The sequence below is a fragment of the Hemitrygon akajei genome, chromosome 20 (assembly GCF_048418815.1).
Source record: "Hemitrygon akajei chromosome 20, sHemAka1.3, whole genome shotgun sequence".
Lineage (NCBI taxonomy): Eukaryota > Metazoa > Chordata > Chondrichthyes > Myliobatiformes > Dasyatidae > Hemitrygon > Hemitrygon akajei.
Window position 1 is genome coordinate 30,961,949 of NC_133143.1, and position 20,533 is coordinate 30,982,481.

The 20,533-nt window shown below is 40.3% G+C and overlaps 1 protein-coding gene across 1 annotated transcript in view; it reads left to right on the forward strand.

The window, feature by feature from the left end:
- LOC140713693 (death-associated protein 1 homolog) overlaps positions 1-20,533 on the forward strand; it is a 107,645-nt gene that overhangs the window by 11,685 nt on the left and 75,427 nt on the right. Inside the window, exon 2 of the mRNA XM_073024088.1 lies at positions 17,893-17,992. Within this exon, the coding sequence (XP_072880189.1) occupies positions 17,893-17,992 (100 nt within the window). The remainder of the gene's footprint in view (positions 1-17,892; positions 17,993-20,533) is intronic.

Here is a 20,533-nt window from a genome sequence, read left to right on the forward strand (position 1 = left end):
GAAACCACGACACTAGTTCATCCAGCTGTCATTTTATTTTACTGACTATCTGCTGAACGTAGTATACCCTGTTTGTAGCAGTTTTCTCTGTCCTGCAAAATTGAAAATTTTTCCATGCATTGTCCATCCCAGGTCTTTCCTGTGTTGCTCTGATCTTCTGTCTCTTGTTGAATATTTGCTGTCACACCATCATTCTTTCCAAGCATAACGTTTACCCCGTCTGACGTAAACATCACCATATTTTGAATATCAGGATTGTTGTTAATATAAAACTCTTAATTGCTTCAACAATAATGATACTGTCATGCAGTTAGTTTCGAAGTACCCATGAACACAGTCTTACAGGAAGTTTCATTTTCTAATCGAAACTTAAAATACAGAATTATCATTTTCTATACAGACATATCTGTACTTTTGTCACTAATTAGTGTATGGATGGCAGATTTCCACAATTCTTCCATTACCCGTTTCTGAAGCACAAAGCAGATGCATTCAAATTCAAATGCATAGTTCTTGCTGCACCAACCCCGGTATGTTTAAGTATTTAGTCACGTGCATGGATTTCTTGCTTAGAATGCATAGAAGCAGTAATATAATGGTAGCAATTACTGTTTCACTCTGCCTCACGCTGTTTTGCAGTTTCAGGTAACTTACGTAAATCTTACACGTTTCTTCTGGTTAGGTAGTTTGGTAACTGCACCTATATGAATTCTGTAGTTTTTATTTATTGAGGTACAAGGCCCTTTGAGCCGTACCTCCCAGCAGTCTTCAATTTAGTCATGGCCTGATCACGGGACAACTTACAGTGACAAATTAACCTACCAACCTGAACATCTTTGGACAGTGGGGTGGGGGGAGGAGAGGGGATACCGGAGCATCCAGAAAGCATTGGTAAAGCATTGTGGTAACCACCTCACTACTGTGCCGCTGAATTCTCTGGTTAAGGTGTCATTTTAAATCATTTAACTTGTATACTTACCATTTTTTCCACTACTGAACTCAATCCCAACTTTTGCTTCTGCGGAAGTAGTGCATACAACCTTGCCAGTATCTTGATATGTAAAAATATCACTAATTTTTTTTGGTGCAAAGAGGGTGGTTCAGTATCTACAAGTTGCAAAAGCCATTCTACATTAAATTTTGTACAAGCTTTATTCTTCAAAGTATTTACCTTCTGCTTTTCTTTTTGGCATCCTTAGGATACTAAAAATAATTATTATTATTTGATACAAAAAATTTATTATTTTAAAAATTTAACAAGGCAAGTTGAAAAATATATTAAATAAAAGAAAGTCATGCAAATGATTCTATAGAAACAAATTTTTACCTTGGTCTAGTAAGTTTTTTAATTAAAGAAACCTTAATAGATCATGATTTTTTTGAAAGATTACTTACTAAAAACGTCAGAATAATTTACTTTTCACATCAAACATACTGAAATGCACAACACAAGTATACAATGTCAGGCAGTTAAAACAACTGACAGGTACAATAGCAAAAGTAAAATGTTCTGTGTAGATGGCATTGGCATTCAGTGGGCCTGCAGTTTAACAATGAGCTGTAAATTGAAACCCTGACAATGTAAGTATGTTGAAGCTGTAAAATGTTTCAAAGTAAAGGTTGTAGTACGTTTATTATTTAGAAAATTTGTGAATTATATTCATTTATACATTAATTACAGAGTATTTCACAATTAAATTAACAGATTTATAGATTCTGTAGATTAAGATAGATTTCAAAATTACATAAACAAATTCCAACTGCATGGCAACAGAGGCTATGCACAGGAGCTTTTCAGTCACTATGAAAAGCTTAGAGGGGTGGATCTGGACATGTTGCAGCCTTCTACCCTGTTGAATTCTACAACTTCAGATAACTTGATATATCGGTCTAAATCACAAGATCACAGGACAAAGGAGCCAGAAGTAGGCCATTCGGCCCATCAAGTCTGCTCCGTCACTCCACCATGAGCTAAACTATTCTCCCATCTAGTTCCAATTTCCAGGTTTTTCCCCATATCCCTTGATACCCTGACAAATTAGATAACTATCAGTCTCCTTAAACACCCTCAATGATTGGGCCTTCACAGCTGTATGTGGCAACGAATTCCATAAATCCACAACCCTCTGGCTAAAAAATTTCTCCTCATCTGTTTTAAATGAGTACCCTCTAATTCTAAGACTGTGGCCTCTTGTCCTGGACTCGCCCACCAAGGGAAACAGCCTTTCCACATCTACTCTGTCCAATCCTTTCAACTTTCGAAATGTTTCTATGAGATCCCCTCTCATTCATCTATACTTTAACGAATACAGTCCAAGAGCCAACAAACGCTCCTCATATGTTATCCCATGCATTCCAGGAATCATCCTCGTAAATCTTCTCTGAACTCTCTCCAACATCAGTACGTCCCTTCTAAGATAAGCGGCCCAAAACTCACACAGTATTCCAAATGAAGTCTCACCAGTGCCCCATAGAGCCTCATCAACACCTCCTTACTCTTAGACCCTATTCCTCTTGAAATGAATGCCAACATAGCATTCGCTTTCCTTACTGCCAATCCAACCTGGTGGTTAACCTTTAGGGTATCCTGTATGCGGACCCAAGTCCCCTTGCAATTACGATTTTTGAATTTTCTCCCCTTATAAATAATAATCTGCCTGATTATTTCTTCTTCCAAAATGTACAATCATACATTTCTCAACATTACATCTCATCTGCCATTTCTTTGCCCACTGTCCTAAATTGACCAAGTCTCTCTGCAACCTTTCCATTTCTTCAACACTTCCCGCTCCTCCACCTATCTTGGTGTTATCCGCAAAATTAGTCACAAAACCATTTAATCCATAGCCTAAATCATCGATATACAGTATAAAAAGAAGCGGCCCCAACACCGACCCCTGCGGAACACCACTAGTAACTGGCAACCAACCCTTTATTCCCACCCTTTGCTTTCTGCCTATCAGCCAATGCTCCACCCATTTCAACATCTTTCCTGTAATTCCATGGGCTCTCATCTTATTAAGTGGCACCTTATCGAGGGCCTTTTGAAAATCCAAATACACAACATCCACAGCCTCTCCCTTGTCAATCTTATTTGAGATTACCTCAAAAAATTCCAATATGTTGGTGAGGCAGGATCTTCCTTCATGAAACCATGCTGCTTGGGCCTATCTTGTCATGCATCTCGAGGTATTTCATAGCCTCATCCTTGAGGATCGACTCCAATAACTTTCCAACTACCGATGTCAGACTAATAGGTCTGTAATTTTCTTTTCGCTGCCTCCCTCCTTTCTTAAACAGCGGAGCTACATTTGCGACCTTCCAGTCCTCCGGAACCATGCCAGAGTCTATTGATTCCTGGAAGATCATTTCCAATGCCTCCACAATCTCCAAAGCTACCTCCTTCAGAACCTGTGGGTGCACCTCATCCGGTCCAGGAGACTTATCTATCCTTAGTCCATTTAGCTTCCCAAGCACTTTCTCTCTAGTAATCTTGACTGTACCTAATTCTATTCTCTGAGACCTCTGGCTATCAGGTATGTTGCTAATGTCTTCCACTGTGAAGACTGATGCAAAATACTCATTTAGTTCCTCTGCCATCTCTTTGTTACCCATTATAATTTCTCCAGCATCATTTTCAATCAGTCCTTTATCTACCCATGTCACTCTTTTACTCTTCATATATTAAAAAAAACCTCTTAGTATCTTTTTTATGTTAATTGCCAACTTCCTTTCATAATTCATCTTTTCTTTCCTAATGACTTTATTAGTTTCCTTCTGTAAGTTCTTAAAAGTCATCCAGTCCTCAGTTTTCCCACTAATTTTTGCTTCTTTGTACACCGTCTCTTATGCTTTTATTTTAGCCTTAACCTCTCTTGTTAGCCATATTTGGGCCATTTTTCCATTCATGATTTTCTTTTTTCTTGGAATATGTTTTTTCCTGCACTTTTCTTATTTCTTGTAGGAATTTCATCCAATTCTGCTCTACCGTCCCTCCATCTAGCTTACTTTTCCAATCAACTTGGGCCAGTTCCTCTTTCATACCTCTGTAATTTCCTTTGTTCCACTGAAATATTGATACACCTGATACCAGCTTCTCCTTTTCAAATTTGAAACTGAACTCAATCATGTTATGATCACTACTTCCAAGGGGTTCCATGACCTCTAGCTCCCTAATCGCCTCAGGTTCATTACACAACACCCGATCCCCTGGTGGGTTTATGGACAAGCTGCTCCAAAAAGCCATCCCGTAGACATTCCACAAACTCCCTCTCCTGAGATCCAGTACCTTCCTGACTTTCCCAATCCACTTTCATATTAAAATCCCCCATAATTATCTTGACATTTTCCTTCTGACAGCTTCTTTTGTGTCTTTTTCTGGTTTGATGAAATGTCTCTGATCTGAAACATTAACTCTGGTTCTCTTCCTACAGATGATATCTGCCCTGCTGAGTATTTCCAGTATTTTCTATTTCTGACTAAAAATACTTGTACTAATTATAATTATTGTAAAAAAGTAATAAACCCAAGAGATTCTGCAGATGCTGGAAATCCAGAGTAATCGCACACAATATACTGGAGGAAATCAGCAGGTCAGGCAACGTCTACAGACTAGAAAAGACAAGGGAAGAAGCCAGGATAAGCTTGGGGGGGGGGGGGCGGGAATGGAGGGAGTATAAACTAAAAAAGTGTTAGGTGAAATCAGGGGAAGAGGATGAAGTAAGAAGCTGGGAGGTGATGGGTGGAATAGTTAAAGGGCTGAAGAAAAAGGAATCTAATAGGAGAAGAGAGTGGACCTTGGATGAAAGGGGCATCAGGGGGAGGTGATAAGCAGGTGAGGAGCAGAGGTAAGGGTGGTGCAGAGTGGGGAATTGAAGATAGAAGAGGGAGAAAATGTTACCAGAAGCTGAAGAAATCGATGTTCATGCCGTCAGGTTGCAGGCTATCTAGAAGGCCTTAAAGCTCTCTGCTTCTTTGTTGACAACACACCCAACCATTTCCCCACCACTCTTCTGCATCTAATGGAACTGGTCCTTGCCCTCAGCAGTTTCTCTTTCAGCTTCTCTCACTTGCTCCAAACTCATGGTGTAGCCGTGGACACCCGCGTGGGCCTGTGCCTACCTTTTTGTTTGCTGTGTTAAACAGTCTGTGTTTTCCAAGCCTTCCCTGGTAATGTTCTTCAACTCCTTCTGCGCTACATTGATGGCTGCACTGGTGCTACTTCGTGCACCCGTGCTGAGCCCATCAATTTCATCGCAGCCTCAAACAGTCCTTCCATGTGAGGCGACATTTTAGCTGCAAAATCTGTTGTGGCCGTCAATGTAATTGGTGCATCCAATGTGATCTCATTTACATTGGTGAGACCTGATGTGGATTGAGAGACTACTCTGTAAAGCATGTACACTACCCAGGATTTCCCGGATGCCAACCATTTTAACTCCAATCCCCATTTCCATTCCAGCATGTCAGTTGATGCCGCCCTCTGCTGCCGTGAAGTGGCCACTCTCAGGTGGAGGAGCAACACCTCATATTTTGTCTAGGTAGCCTCCAACATGATGATATGAACACCGAAATTTTTCCCTCTTCAATTCCTCACTTTGAACCCCCCCCCCTTTACTTCTTCTTCACACCTGCCTATTACTTCCTTCTGGTGCCCCTCCTACTTCCCCACTCTCCTCTCCTATCAGATTCCTTCTTCTCTAGCCCTTTACCATTTCCACCAATCACCTCTTAGTTTCTTACTTCATCCTCCTCTTCCACCCATCTGACTTCATCTATCACCACCTATCTTCAACTTATTCCCCCCCCCCCCCCCCAGCTTCATATTCTGGCTTCTTCCACCTTCCTCTCCAGTCCTGGTGAAGGGTCTTGGCCTGAAACATCAACTGTTTATTGATTTTCATAGATGCTGCCTGACCTGCTGAGTTTTGCCAGAAATTTCAGTCTTGCTCTATTTATTTTGAAACATGTTTTTGAAATAAAAAATGCTGGATATTTGAAATAAACCAATTTAATTTTTCTTACTTTTAGCAGATGTGAGACCTGATGGATATGAAAATAAACCTGGAAACATTACATTCAATTTTCACTCAAAGTTTTACATCCCTATATTTTAATCCAGTGTAGAAATGAAATTGAGTAAAATATCATGTGACAGAAGAAATTAGATTGTATGTAGTTCATTAACCATGATGTAAGTAATAAAATTGGCCAGCTGCTTGCATAGAGTGTCATGAGAGGTTATGACATGATGTAGCGATATAATTTCATTATCTAAAAGACTATCTGAAGAAATTTGGCATGCTCCCATTAACCCTGAACCAATTTTTATCATTGCACCATAAAAAGCATTCTGTCTGGATGCATCAGGGTATGGTGTGGCAACTGTTTCACGTATGATCAAAAGAAACTGCAACGTTGTGGACAAGACATCACGGGAATATGGACTCTGTACTACTTGCTGCGTTAGCAAAGCAGTCAGTGTAAACAAAGACTCTACCCACCCTGGACATTCATCGGGCCAGAAGATGCAAAAGCCTGAAAGCACGTACCACCAGCTTCTTGTACGATAAGAAGTACTCTTGGCCTGATAATCTACCTCGTATTGCACTTTATCGTTTACTTGCACAGCACTTTTACACTTTATTCTGCATTGTTATTGTTTAACCGTATTCCTGCTCAATGATTTGATCTGTATAACAGTATGCAAGACTAGTTTTTCACTGAATCTTCAAGTTGAAGTTTAATTGTCATTAAGGTGCAAAACACAGTCCCAAAAGTAACACACAGCACTGAATATGTATAGCACATATAATTATGATAGCAGAAAAACAGTTACAAAAACATTTTTTAAAAAATATAATGCAAGTCCCTGAGTGTCATGGCCTGTAGATTGATGGTGCATGGATGTTGTCCTGGTGTCATGTTTCTACCAAAACAAGCTGCAACAGTTCCTCATTTCATGCAAATGCAGCCAGAGACGAATGTGGTCTGGTTCACTTCTCAGGAGTGAACACTGGAGGGCAGCACTGACGGGGGGAGAGCCAGCCCAAAACCTGAATCCAGAGGGACACAACCAACTCTGGTGTTCTCTTCACTGTCAACTACAACAGGCGATCTCGAGGCTTGAGGAACTTGTCGCGCAACAACCGAGGCATTGCAGCTTGCAGTGAACCAGTGAATTGGACTTGCAGTATTCTACAGTACCAATATCCAGCAGGGTCTCACAATCACAAGAAAAATGTCCAAGCCAATCATTTCCACCATCTGTTGGATTGCCCACCACCTGGGTGGCTGAAGCAGGATCCAACACGATGTTTGCCAAGATACCACGGTATCTTGATACATGATAATAAAAAACCAATACCGGTTCTGTCAGATGACAATGTGTAAATTGGTTGCTCCACGTCCCATATTACAAGAGTGACCACACTTAATAAGTATCTCATTAGATACTGTCCCTGCAAGAGCAAATTCCATAAATATTTAAAAACATTGAGATTGGGCATACTAAAGATAAGAAAATTAAGACTTTGCAAGGGAAAAAGAATCTCAGTGTAAGAGAGCTGATCTTTTTTTTCTTTGTATGAAAATCTGTAACGGACATGTTGGTCAGCTTCTGAAAGCAAAAATTAGATTTTTTTAAAAAATCAGAATTTGATATTACAAATTAATGATAAACAAATGGCTGAGGTGAAGTGTTGAAATGAAGATATTTTGCCTCTGCAACAGGATACAGATGAATTGAGTGAGTGGGGAAGACATGGCAAATGGGGTTTCGTATATGATAAGGTAGACTTTCTAAGTGGAAAAAAATTTCAGATGTGCTAAGTGCAGAGGAATCTACAGTTAGTTGATCATGAATTGCAAATAGGGAGGCAAAGGGCATGCTGACTTCCATTACAAGAGGAATGGTATTTAGAAATAGAGTTGTTACAGTGGTACAAGGTTCACTTTAGGCCACAATTTAAAAGCTGTGACGAGTTTTAGTCCCCTTGTTTAAGAAATAATATACTGGTGTTGGAGGCAATCGATAAAAGGTTTACTAGGTTAATTCCTGGGTTGAAAATGTTGTCCTGGCACAAGCAGATTTAGATTGCTGTTTGGGATTTAGTAGACTGAGGAGCCATCACATAAAAGCAAACAATAAATAGGAAAAGGGGTCATGATAGGAGAGGTGTTGAAATAATTACAGATGCTGAAAATCTGAAATCGAAATAGAAAATGTTGGAAATACTCAGCAGGTCAGACCACATCTGTGGGAAGTGAAACATTCTTCAACCTGAAATGTTAACTCTTTCTTTTCCCTTGATGTTGAGATGCTTTGAATCGTAGGAGAATTTATATAGTTAAAACATTTGGGTAGCATTTAAAGCTGAGGAGCATAGTGATTTCTTCTCACAGACAGTGGTGTATCTCTGGAATTCTCTTCTTCAAAAGCTTGTGGAGGCTAGTTCATCTGGGATAGTTGAAGGGGAAATGGATATATTTTTGAAAGAGTAGGGGACTGGAGGCTGTTGAGAACTAGAAGTGAGGCCTGGGGCAGATCAGCCATCTTGAATGAAATAGCATGACAGACTTGAGGGGCTGAGTGGGTTTTCCTGCTCCTATTTTCAAATTTCAATTTCTTTTGCCTCAAACCCATTTTATTAAAATATAATCTCCAAGATGTTACAGTCCAAGATGTATTCAAACCTGCATACCCTTGCATAATTGGGGCTCATTGTAATATTCCTTTTCCTTATTAAATGAGTCATCTTATGTTTATTTTTCAGAAAAGAACGCACGCTAATTTGCACTCTATGTAGTGTTGATTTTCTCCTGGAGTGATATGAGACACCGTTATTTAATTAGCTAACTCAAAAGCAATATTTTATATGTTCTGCATGTGTGATATTCAATTGAGAGACAGTATTATATTTGCCTTGGTAAAGGGGACCAGTATATTAATGATGAACAGATGCACATTGCAATATGAATTTCATTAGCAGAGAATAAAACACTTGCATAATAGAAGTCGTTGATGACTTATTGCACCATAGTTTGTTTTAAGAGCTCACTGATTCTGATTTTATTTTGTTTAACCTTTGTAGATTAAAATTTAGAAGCATTGCTGTGTTACAGGATTTTCTGCTTGAAACACTGCTTTATAATTAAGCTCAGAAATTATCCCATTTCTTGAATAGCAGTGGAATTATCTTTGGACCATGACAATATATAAAACAATCAGTAGAGCCTACTGAGCTAGATTCAATCCTGACCTCCGGTGTTGTCTGTGTGTCAGTGCCAGTTCCTCCAGATGCTTGTTTCTGATCCCAACCTAAACATGTGCATTGTAGGTGAGTGGTGGGATCCTGGGTAGAATGAGGCTAAAGAGCCTGTTTCTGTGCTGTATGACTCTAAGGAGAACAATTGAAGGTTAATGTAATCTGTCCCTTCTAAGGTCAATTTGTTTGGTTTACCTATTATCAAAAGTAGATTGTAATTTGTTTGATTAAGGTGATATAAAAAGAACAGACTTTGATGTGCAAATTTGAAGTCTGTTATAAGGAGCTGTGGAGGGCACATAATTATTTTGAAGTTGATTCCTCCCTCCCCTCCCCAATATAGCAATAGCAAATACTATACTTTTGTCTGAAAATCCTACTCTCTGTGCCTCTGTCAATTTCTCTCTGGAAACAATAAATAGTGTGAGAACATCTTTACACTTGTCATTTTGTTTCTTTTTAGAAGTGCTGAACCTCTTCAACCTCATTGCAAAGTTGGCATTCAGTTTGGAGGTTATAAGCATTTCCTGTAAGCGCCTCTTATTCTCCAATCAGCAAAGCACTGAACACTGGGGGATAGGAAACAATGGCCTTTCCCAGATTTAGGTTTCAGTTATTTAATGAAATCATGATGGTAATCTGTAGCTGTTGCTTAACTGTGTGTCAGACCCAGAGGCAGGACTGAATGTGGAGCAGAATGTGTTGTAGCTGAAATGACAGGTAGATTAGCAGGCTGAGTGCCAAGTGGCAGAAAGAAACTGGTGTTGCAGCCTGATGGGTCTGCCCTGCAGCTACTGCACATCAGGCTCCAAGCACTCCAACTGTTCTGCTCCTTTCTGCATCCTCGTGTTGAAAGGTACAACCACCAAATCATCTCATTCTAAGTTTGATCCTTGCCTCCTTCACTCTTTCTCTTTTGTTTACAGACGTTAAAATAAGATTGTATATGGACATTTTTTTTACATTCCTCTTTCTCTCTGCACACTACATCTTTCTTCTTCCTTTGCACTTTTCCATCCCCCTGTCCCTCTCCTAGAAAGCCTCATCAGAGCTTTCCTTTATGTAGGAGCCATGTGTCTATTTTTTGTCTGCCTGTATTGTATTTTGTGTTGGGGGCATGGTAGGTGCAAATGAGTATAGTTACATATTCATGCTTTGTCTTTCGGTTCCATTTAGTCTACTTAGTGCCAGGTGTGAACCATGAGGTGATATTTTTTAATTGACCACAACTTAAAATTGCTCTGCGATCACTAATTATAACATTGTATAGTCATTAGACGGCTTATTTCACTGTATCACCAGTTTTAGTTTCTTTTTTTAAAAAATCGCTGCAAGATTGTCTTTGCTGGTTTCTTAATAAAGGATCAAAAGTACCTTTTTGATTTTGGAAATTAGTTATTTTGGAAGCGCATAATGTATCAATCCTTGCACTAAGTCTGAGTGGCTTTGGTTTGTTTTGAAGTAACCACTACATTTTGTCAACAAAAAAAGTTGTACCAAATGAACACCAGTCTGGCAAAGGATTGCCTCAGACCTGTTGGCAAAATTGGAATTGCAACACTTCGAACAACATGTCGGAAACAGGAACAGCTTGCAGCAAGTGAACACCTTTTGTTGTTTCACGCGGTGTGTTTGTGGTTTGAACACAGTTTTGAATGGTCATTGCTACCTGTCCATTGGGGACCATTGCTCAATCATGTGGTGGTTGCCTAAGAGTTTGTTGCTTTGGTTTGTTGAAGTGATGAAACGTCGTTCCGGTTGCAGACATTTGAATCGGTCTGGTTTAAGTGCTATGGATGTGTGAACAGTTTGTTTACATTTATTGATCGGGATGTCATTGGGAGTTGTGCAATTAGGAGAAAGTAACATGAGTGAATCGACGTGGAACTAACATCAGCGACCCTAATACTGGGGCTGGCAAAAGAGAGATTAAACTTACTTTGAAAGCTTTAGTGGATGGAGTCAAAAGTCTTCTAAAGGAATACAAGGTAAATGTAAACAAATTGAAGGTTTAGTACCATCAGTTAAGGATCTTGTAGGAAATAAAACACCATACAAGTGCAATCTCATCTAGAGGACTTGAGAAGTCTCTGTGAAGCTTTTGCTGAGCATCATCGCATGCTGTTGTCATTACTTCCCAAGGTTGAGCAAGACGAACAGAACTGGTGTTTTTCAAACATTAGATGCCTTAGTAGAACATTCATAGGGGGATGTTAAACAATGGTTGACCCAAACATGTTCCATTGAAGGCCATGTTACTGCAACAAGTGAAAATGTATCTCATTTTTTTTATCAGACACTGTTTCTTAAATTCTAAGGCATGTTATATCTACGCTTATAGCGGAGGACCCACAGGACAACAAGTGATAGTGTGTTAAATGTCAGTGCTTCAAGTTCTGCCGGTGTCATGGTTTCTCGTGCCCCACAAACGACCAGGAGACGCAGAAGATTCTTCAAGAAGGGTTAAACTTTAATTTGCAAATCAAAGCTGAGACAATCATTGAGCTAGTTGCTGATTGCCCACCGATCCTTGTACATAGCATTTTTTACAGCAATCTCCTGGTTTAGTTGCATTAGCATATCCAATACAGTTGCGTATTACAAGTACATCCGCCACTATTGTTTCTACCCATTGACTTAATCATGTTCTAATCTACATCTCTTAGCTACCTCTCATTAACACACATTATCTTCTACATTCTTAAGATTTCATTCTCCTACTAAATTGGATACATGCATAGCAAAATAGCAAGCTCAAAGCTGATTACATAGTTTTGGTTACACAGCAAACAATACAACTTTTATACTCCAATATACCCCCCCTTTGAGATCCATAGGGTCTCCACACAGAGAAAGAAGACTAAGAGTCCGTGCACAAAAGCTCCAATAAACTCAAGCACTTATTCCCAAATCTCGGGTTAAACTATAATTTTCTGCGCCAAGACCTCAAAGTATTCTTTCCCTGTTACCCTGGGCCGCTGAGCCAAAAACCTGTCCCCTTTGTACCTGAGACTGGAAAAAAAAACTCAGAAGCCCTTACAATCTACTCCCACACTGTCGTTTTGCTCTTGTTCATCCTGCAGGTGTTGTAGGCTGTAACAATACATTTTTGGTGTTTCTTTCTCCACTAAGCTTGCTTCAGTAATTGCCACGAGCATCGGAAATTGTTTGGTTGTAGCACGCACTACAAGAGACTTGAGACAAGGAAGAAAACAGCACAGCACAAGCGCACAGCTCAACAATACAATACTGACAGTTATTGCCATTTTAGTCAGCCATGCTCCCCATCCTTCGAGTCTACTTTCTAACCAGTCAAATAACTGATGTCTGAACCCTGCATTCTGTGCGCATACCTCGCACTGTGACAAGACAAAGTCCACTGAAGCCTGTAAATAAGGTGACCAAAAACCATCCTTTACTTTCTTTATCACTTCCCCCCTTGCACAATGGTCAATCCCATGCGCTTCTGAAATCAGAATCGTCAGTAGAGAGGTGGGTGCTACCAACAAACCGTCTTCCATGCTCCACAAGCCTTCCGGGTTCTGCTTGGCCCCCTTCGTCTCCACATTGTCTGTTCTGCCAAAGTTGCCTTACCTTGTATTTCAATTGGGTCCTCTACCACAGGTTCTGGAGTTAGGCTTACCTGGGGGGCAATGACAGCTGATGTACATCCAGACACTTTTCTGGCTGCCTCATCTGCAGCTTGATTTCCCTTTGTTATTACATCATTTCTCTTTTTATGTGCCTGGCATTTTACTACAGCCAATGCTTTAGGTTTCATCATGGCTTTTATTAAATCTAGAATTCGCTGACTGTTGTATGGGATCTCCACTACTTTTTTTTTTTAAAAACCTCTCTGTTTCCACACTGCCCCGAACAAATGGCATACTCCATGAGCATATGCCGAATCAGTGTAGATGTCTACTTTCTCCCCTTCCATCATTTCACACGCAGCTGTCAGGGCTTTGATTTCCGCTAGTTGGGCGGAACACGGTTGGGGACAGGACTCCATCCTAATAATCTTATAGCTCGACTGATCCTGCTGCACTACTGAGAACCCTGTGTGATTTCCATCATAATCCCTATAACAAGAGCCATCTACGAACAGAACCTTTTTATCTGCATCCTCTAGTGGTTCTGACCGTAAATCTGCTCTCAATTTGGCAAATGCCATCGTCTTCCCTACACAATCATGGGGTTCTCCTTCATAGCCCAGAGGGACAAAATCGGCTATATTACTGGTAGTGCATCTCTGTATAGTTATGTCTGGAAATGTCAATAGCATCTGATACGCTGCTATCCTGGCTGGCATCAGCACAAATTTCCCTCTTTCCAGCAATTCTGCTACTTTGTGGTGTGTGTACAGAGTCACAGGATAGCCCAGGGTTACAGATGATGCCTTTTCATATGCATAGTACAGCGCCGCCAGTCCCTGATAACAGGGTGGGTACCCCTGAGCCACCTCATCTAGTCTCGTACTGTAGTATGCTATCGGCTGCTTTGCTTTTCCTGTGCCTGTCTCTTGTGTTAGAACCGCTGTGACATAACCCTCCTGTCGGTTGGATACATACAAATGAAAAACCTTCTCGTAGTCAGGCAAAGCTAATGCTGGTGCTGATTGCAATTCCTGCTTAATAGTATTGAAAGCTATCTCCGCCTCTCCGTTCCACTGTAAGCCGTTCTTCAAATTTGTATGTCCTGCTTCTTTCATTATCTTTCTCAAAGGTGCCACAATCTCAGCATATTCTCCTATCCAATCTGAGCTGTACCCTGCCATTCCCAAAAACATCATCATCTGCCCTACAGTCTGGGGTTTTGGGGCCTTAGTTATTGCCTCAATCTGATCTGGTGCTATCGCCTTCATTCCCTTGGATATTACCCTGCCTAAGTATTCCACTTGCTGCATGCAAAATTGCAGTTTCTTTTTGGATACTTTATGTCCTCCGTGCGCCAGCTTCTCTAGCAGAGTTATAGTGTCCTGCTCACTCTGCACCTTACTGTGGGAGCAAATCAACAGGTCATCCACATACTGTAACAATGTACTTTCCAATGGTATGCCCTCTAGGCCTGCCTTCAACACCTGATTAAAAACGTGTGGTGAATGTTTAAACCCTTGTGGCATTCTGGTATAGGTATACTGAGCACCTCTGTAAGTAAATGCAAACAGATACTGACACTGGTCGGCTAGAGGAATGCTGAAGAAAGCCGAACACAAATCAATCACTGAAAAGTAACTTGCTTCTGGTGGAACATTAGTCAAAAGTGTGTGAGAGTTGGGGACTACCGTTGGCCAGTCCTCTACCACATCATTTACCACTCGCAAATCATGCACCAATCTCCACTTAGATTTATCTGCTTTTAAGACCGGCAGCAACGGGGTATTGCATGGACTGTTTGTTCTTTTAAGCACTCCTATTTCAAGCAACCCCTGCACTGTCGATGCTATTCCCTCTTCTGCTTCTGGTCTTAGAGGATATTGTGGTCTCCTGGGTGGAATTGCTCCCCTTTTCAGCCTTATTTCCACCGGACTAGCTGTTTTTATTTTCCCTACGTCCGTGTCATGCTGTGACCACAGAATAGATGGCAACTCATCTAACCTTCTATCTTTCTGCTGGCCTCTTTCCTTTCCCAGCAAGGGCAGGTGTGGTTGGGGAGTTATTTCGACCTCTCTCACTGTCCCTACCATATCTACACTTACCATTATTTTAATGCAATTGTTGTCTTCTGATATCCACACCTCTGGCGTGATTTTCCTCCACACTGTTACGGTTTCAGCACTCTTAACTAAGGGTCCTAAGTCTTTAGACTGATATCCCTTGTTTACCAACAACGTTACGTGGGGCGCATCCTCCGGTATCCTGTACCATTTTTCTAAAAAGGTGTTCCACTTAACTTGTAAAGCTGCCCCTTGCTTTCCAATTATCACAGCCTCCCCTTCCAGGTGCTGTTGGGTACATTCCTCCAGGTGCCATCTCTCCTCTAACTCCCTGTTCTGAGTCTCGTCAAAAATCACTGTACAATGTAGCTCAGATGTGGGCATTACAGCCCTGGGTAATATAGCCTGCACGCCCTTTTTCCATTTTTTCCAGGTTTCCTGAATCTGATCTGCGATGTCTCCTATCCAGAAGACATTAGCCTTCTTGTCTTCTCGCACTATCAATTGAGCCCCTGCTCTTTCCACACTCAGCCCATTTCTGGTGCATTCTAATTTTAATTCCAGTTTCAATAAGGCATCTCTGCCTAACAAATTAATCGGAGTTCCTTTAAATACTAGCACCGGCAAAACAATTCCTTTATTTCCCATTCTCAACTGCACTGGAGCCATGCACTGTGTCAACTGTGTTTTCCCCGAGAACCCTACCGTCTTAATAAATTTTCCTGACATGGGAAGGTGAAGGGCATACTGTGGCTGTACACAAGTGTACGTGGCTCCAGTATCTATCATCATTGGTGTCATTTGCCCGTCTAACATAACCTGAACAATGGGTTCCTCGTCTGCCTCCCTTGTTATCATTGGGTAATGTCCCTTCCCACTTGAGTTCTCGGGGCACCCCTAATACCTCGCATAGGGGTTCACAGGTCCGCTTGGGCCTGTGGGGGCTGGTCCTTGGCTAAACTTTAGTTCCCTTCTTATCGGTTCCTGCTAGTGTGTGACAGGCCATGGTGTAAACGGACAATTTCTTCTCATGTGACCTGGCTGATTACATCCCCAGCACAATCTCTCTACCTCTCTTTCCCCCTGTTTCCTCACTGGTCCCCTGTCCCCTTAGCTCCTCTGTTCCCCTCCTTGGGACTTCCAGTCTTGTCTGGGCTGTTTGAATTTAGTCTGTTCCTGATAGGGCATTTGTGGGAATGCTCCTCCAAAGATGTTGATTATTGGCATGGGGTTTTCCGGTCCTTGTCTTACAGTATGATCGGTTCCTCCATATAGCGGTGCTTCATCCAGTTCGATGGCCGTACTCGGACCAGTGGTTGCTGGCAGCATCTTTTTGCTTTTCTCTTTTTCCTTCTTTTTGAGTTCTTCAAGCTGCATTTGTATTAACTTTCTTTGCACCTCTTCCTGCTGCTCAGCCAACCTTCGTTTGTCTTTCCAGTATTTCTCAAACGCATGGACTCTAAATTCTTGTGGGGTCATTGACGTCAGCCCAACCACTTCCTCCAATTTGGATTTTACTTGCGGAAGCATTGCATCCAAAATGCTATGTCGGAAGTGTGGTGATAAATAAGCTATTTTCCACCTCTTGCTCAGTCTCCAGTCTCCACCTTTTCTGGTAGCAAGGATGTTGAGGTCTTCAAAAGCAACAGATGGTTGGGTGTGCTTCCAAATCACTGGGTTGGAAAGATGCTTTATTAATTCTAAGACAATTGATAATATAGCCTCTACTTCACAAAGGACTGTGGAAATCCTCTTTGTCAAGATTCTGTGTCTTCATGGTAGAACTGACAAAACTTTTGCACAGACCTGATCGATCTCCCCCAGGTTCCTCCATGATGTGAACCAGCCGGGGGAGTTAAAAGTCTACAATTCCTTTTTGAAGGAGGACATCACTAATCTGAGAATGACTCCACTTCTCAATGACTTCTTGTAAAGTTTCATGATTTTGACCTGACTTACTGACTTGTCAGAGAGTGGTGGGTAAAGATTACTCTGTACTGGGCTAAGTGCTGGTAATCGATGGCCTAGATAAAGGTTATATGTTTTGACTTGAAGAAGAGGAAAGAAAGAGGACATTTGTATAAATGTTATGATGTTTAACCTTGAAGATTTCATGTCTCCTATTTTTAGCAATATGTTGTCTGTATTGTATTTTATGTTGTGCGTTTATTGTGGATAACTTGTCATATGAATTGGAGCATGGTAAAAACATATTCACATTTTGTCTTTAGGTTCAGTTTAGTCTTGTTAGAGCCAGGGGTGAGCCACGGGGTGTTTTTTTTCTCTCTGCTACAGCTCAGGAGCACTATTCGATCGCTAATTAGACTGTCATTTCGTAATTAGACCACTTATTTTGCAATATTGTTAGTTTTAGTTTCATTAGTTTTTTATTATTACAAGGTCTTTGGTCTTTGCTGGTTTCTTCATAAAAGACCAAAAGTACTTTTTTGACTTCAGAAATTCATTACTTTAGAAGTGTGTTTGTTATACCTGTGTCAACTCCCATACTCAGTCTCTGAGTGGTTTTGGTTTGTTTAAAAAATAACTGGTACACTTTGTCAAGAACATCTAATTATCTTCTTTCGTTCTTCTCCGCTAACTGGCAACGCACTTTCTCCCACACCCACCACTGTTTCATCAGTCGCATATTCCTGCTAGAAGTTGAGTCCAGAAAATACCATAAACAGCAAAGCAATAAATGTCAGCTTAATATATCTTAAGTTTCTAATTGCTAATAGATATCATAAATGTTACCATGTAAATATTTTTCATATATAATATATATATTAATAACATACAAATGTTTTTTCACATTTCTAAAGATGTTCTGAGCCCACTTAGGACTGTTGATATTGTTTGCAAATTGGAAAAATTAATGTATATTAACATCTTCTTTTTCCTTTTTGCACTCCCTCCCCGCCTTTCCCTTTCCCCTTCTCGCCCCAACATCCTCACTGTTCCTGTCTCTAGTTAAGGCAGGAGGAATGCGCATTGTGAAAAAGCACCAAGGTTCTACAGCTCAGTCTTCTGCTGAGAAAGATAAAGAGAGTGAAGATTGGGAAACCAACAGGTGAGGCTTGCTTATCTTTAAATGCAATAATCGTTAGTCATTCCTCAAAGTGTTGGAAAAGCAAAGTGTGGACTGATGACATGACCTTGCTCAGAGCCATTAGTGTTTGATTGTAGCCTGCAAGATTAGCAGAATTAGCATTCCTGATAGCAACAATACCACAATGGACTATTTCACACTGTGTGGAAAGACATGTTTACTCTCTTTTTGTATGTGTGACAGGTACTGAGCTTCTTGGATCTGCATTTTAATTTCTCCCTGGATAAATTAGGCTAAGAGGAGTAAGGTACAGCAGCTGCTGGGGTCACCTGATTGAGATGGTGACAAATGGCTGGTGAAGTACTCACTGATTTTGTACTGGGATTATTGTCTCAGAGCTGCCATCAGAGCTTTTTTTTATTTTGCAAATACCTGTACTTCACTGCATTCAAAATCTGCCAATGGCATTTGTTTTAAAAGGGCAATATTTTATGTTTCATTTCAAAAGTGTAAAGGAATATGAGGAAATAGCTGAAGGCTTCATGTTCATATTCAAATATCCAATAACTTCCTGCCCACACTCCCCTGTCCTGCCACCCTCTGGAGTCCAATCATCTTGAAAAGCTCATTATAACCCAGATTTTAAATTTTAGAAATTACATGTAACATTTATCTGACAACTTCAGGCAAACAAATCTAGTGCAGGAAATCAGAAGGACAGTGTTACTTTATATTCTACATAGAGAGTTCACTGCTCCCATAAAGGACTAACAAAGGTTTTTTTTGTTTGTGTAGTTAGTGATTGGCATCTGTTAACAGCAAAATGCAATGCACTTTATCATTTTCCAGTTTTACCATTCTCTATTTGCACTGCCTTGCATTCTGTAATAAAGCCAAAGTAAATTGATATATGAGAAATGGAAAACTTCACCCTTATCAAATAAAAATTAATTTTACTTCAGATTTATTGCTTTTAAAAGAAAATGGCTGTAAGTTATTTGATGAACTGTCAAATTGTTTGCATTTGTGCACTTCCTAAGCATAACCTTTACTTTTTATTCTAAAGATAAAGATAGATTAACTCGAAAACATTGTAAAGTCTTAAAGAATCATAGTGTTCCTGACATGATGGGCAGCATGCTTCTTTCTGATGTGCTCGGTCTCTAAAAAAGCTGGTAATTAATCCAACTTGCCTGACCTCTGTTTTCATGGGTCTTTGAACCCATGAAAGCTACCTCATTATCCCTTTTTCTCACTATTTATTTCTGTCATTTATAGATGTTTATGTCTTTGCACCTTTCTGCTGCTGCATAATAACAGATTTCAAGTCATATTTCGGTGATAATCCATTTCTGAAATCCTAAAGGATTGGAATAAACCTAATCTGATAGGTTTTCCTGACCCTCCATGAACAGTCAAAGAACAGAAAATATAATACCTGTTAAAATGGAGTTTCTGCTACTGGCTACATGTTCCTCATTGCCCATTTCAGATTTCCACATGCCCATGGCATGCCTCTCATCCATGGTGGTGAGCCTCCTACTGAGTTATTGCTGTCTTCAAAGTGCTTTTATACTCATTTCTTACCAGTTCAAATTTTGTACCTCAGTGTAATTGGCTGCAGGTCATGTGCCAGACCTTTAACACCTTTTTATTGGCTGTACTCCAGGCCAGCATCCATTTATTGCTCTCTTCTCAGCAAGTGATAATAGGTAATTTATGGCTCTTTGTTCTCAATCAGCAACTAGCTTGAATCACGTAGGGCAAATATGGACTCCAACAGTCACAAACCTGCATGTTATTTCCAACTAAAGAACACCTCACAAATAACTTCTTATTTGGAAATGATTCCAAATTCAGCAGATTACCTGAGGCATCATGTTATCCACTTTAAAATACTGATCAAGCCAAGTAACTTCAGCTTACAAAATGGGGCACATAGTGTCTCTTCACAAAATAGCAGCCTCCATCTTCTTACTCATGGCCAGAGCAAAGCCAATTGGTCCATCTACTTCCACTGTTCTTGATTTCATTTGAATTCACTGATTTGTAGACTGTCGTTCTTTCTAACCAATAGTATATTTTTGAAAATGCAAAGAAGAATTAGTATTCTCTTGTTGTTTAATAATGTGATTAAAGCTATGATTAATTGTGACTTGTTAATCTTACCATTAATTTGGGTTAATTTGTTTTTAATCATTTCACAACTGTAACATATTTACTGCATTTCATAATGTCAAGCCCACAGCTTTGAGGCCGGTGAAGTACTTACGAAAATGTAATCGCTGTTGTAATGCGGGAGCAATGCTCCAATTTCTACATAGCAAGTCTCTGTGAATTAGCAATATGCTGATATTTAACTGCCCATTTAAATATTATTGATTGTGGGATGGCTGGCTATTGGCCAGTATTTTAGTAGAGTAATACCCTTGCACTTCAGTGTATGTCCGAAGATCTTTCATACTAGATTTTCCCAACCTGGGGACCACTGATCTTCAGTTAATGGTAAGGGTCCATGGCATTAAAAAAGGTTGGGAACCCTGTTTTATAGTGAGGTGTGTG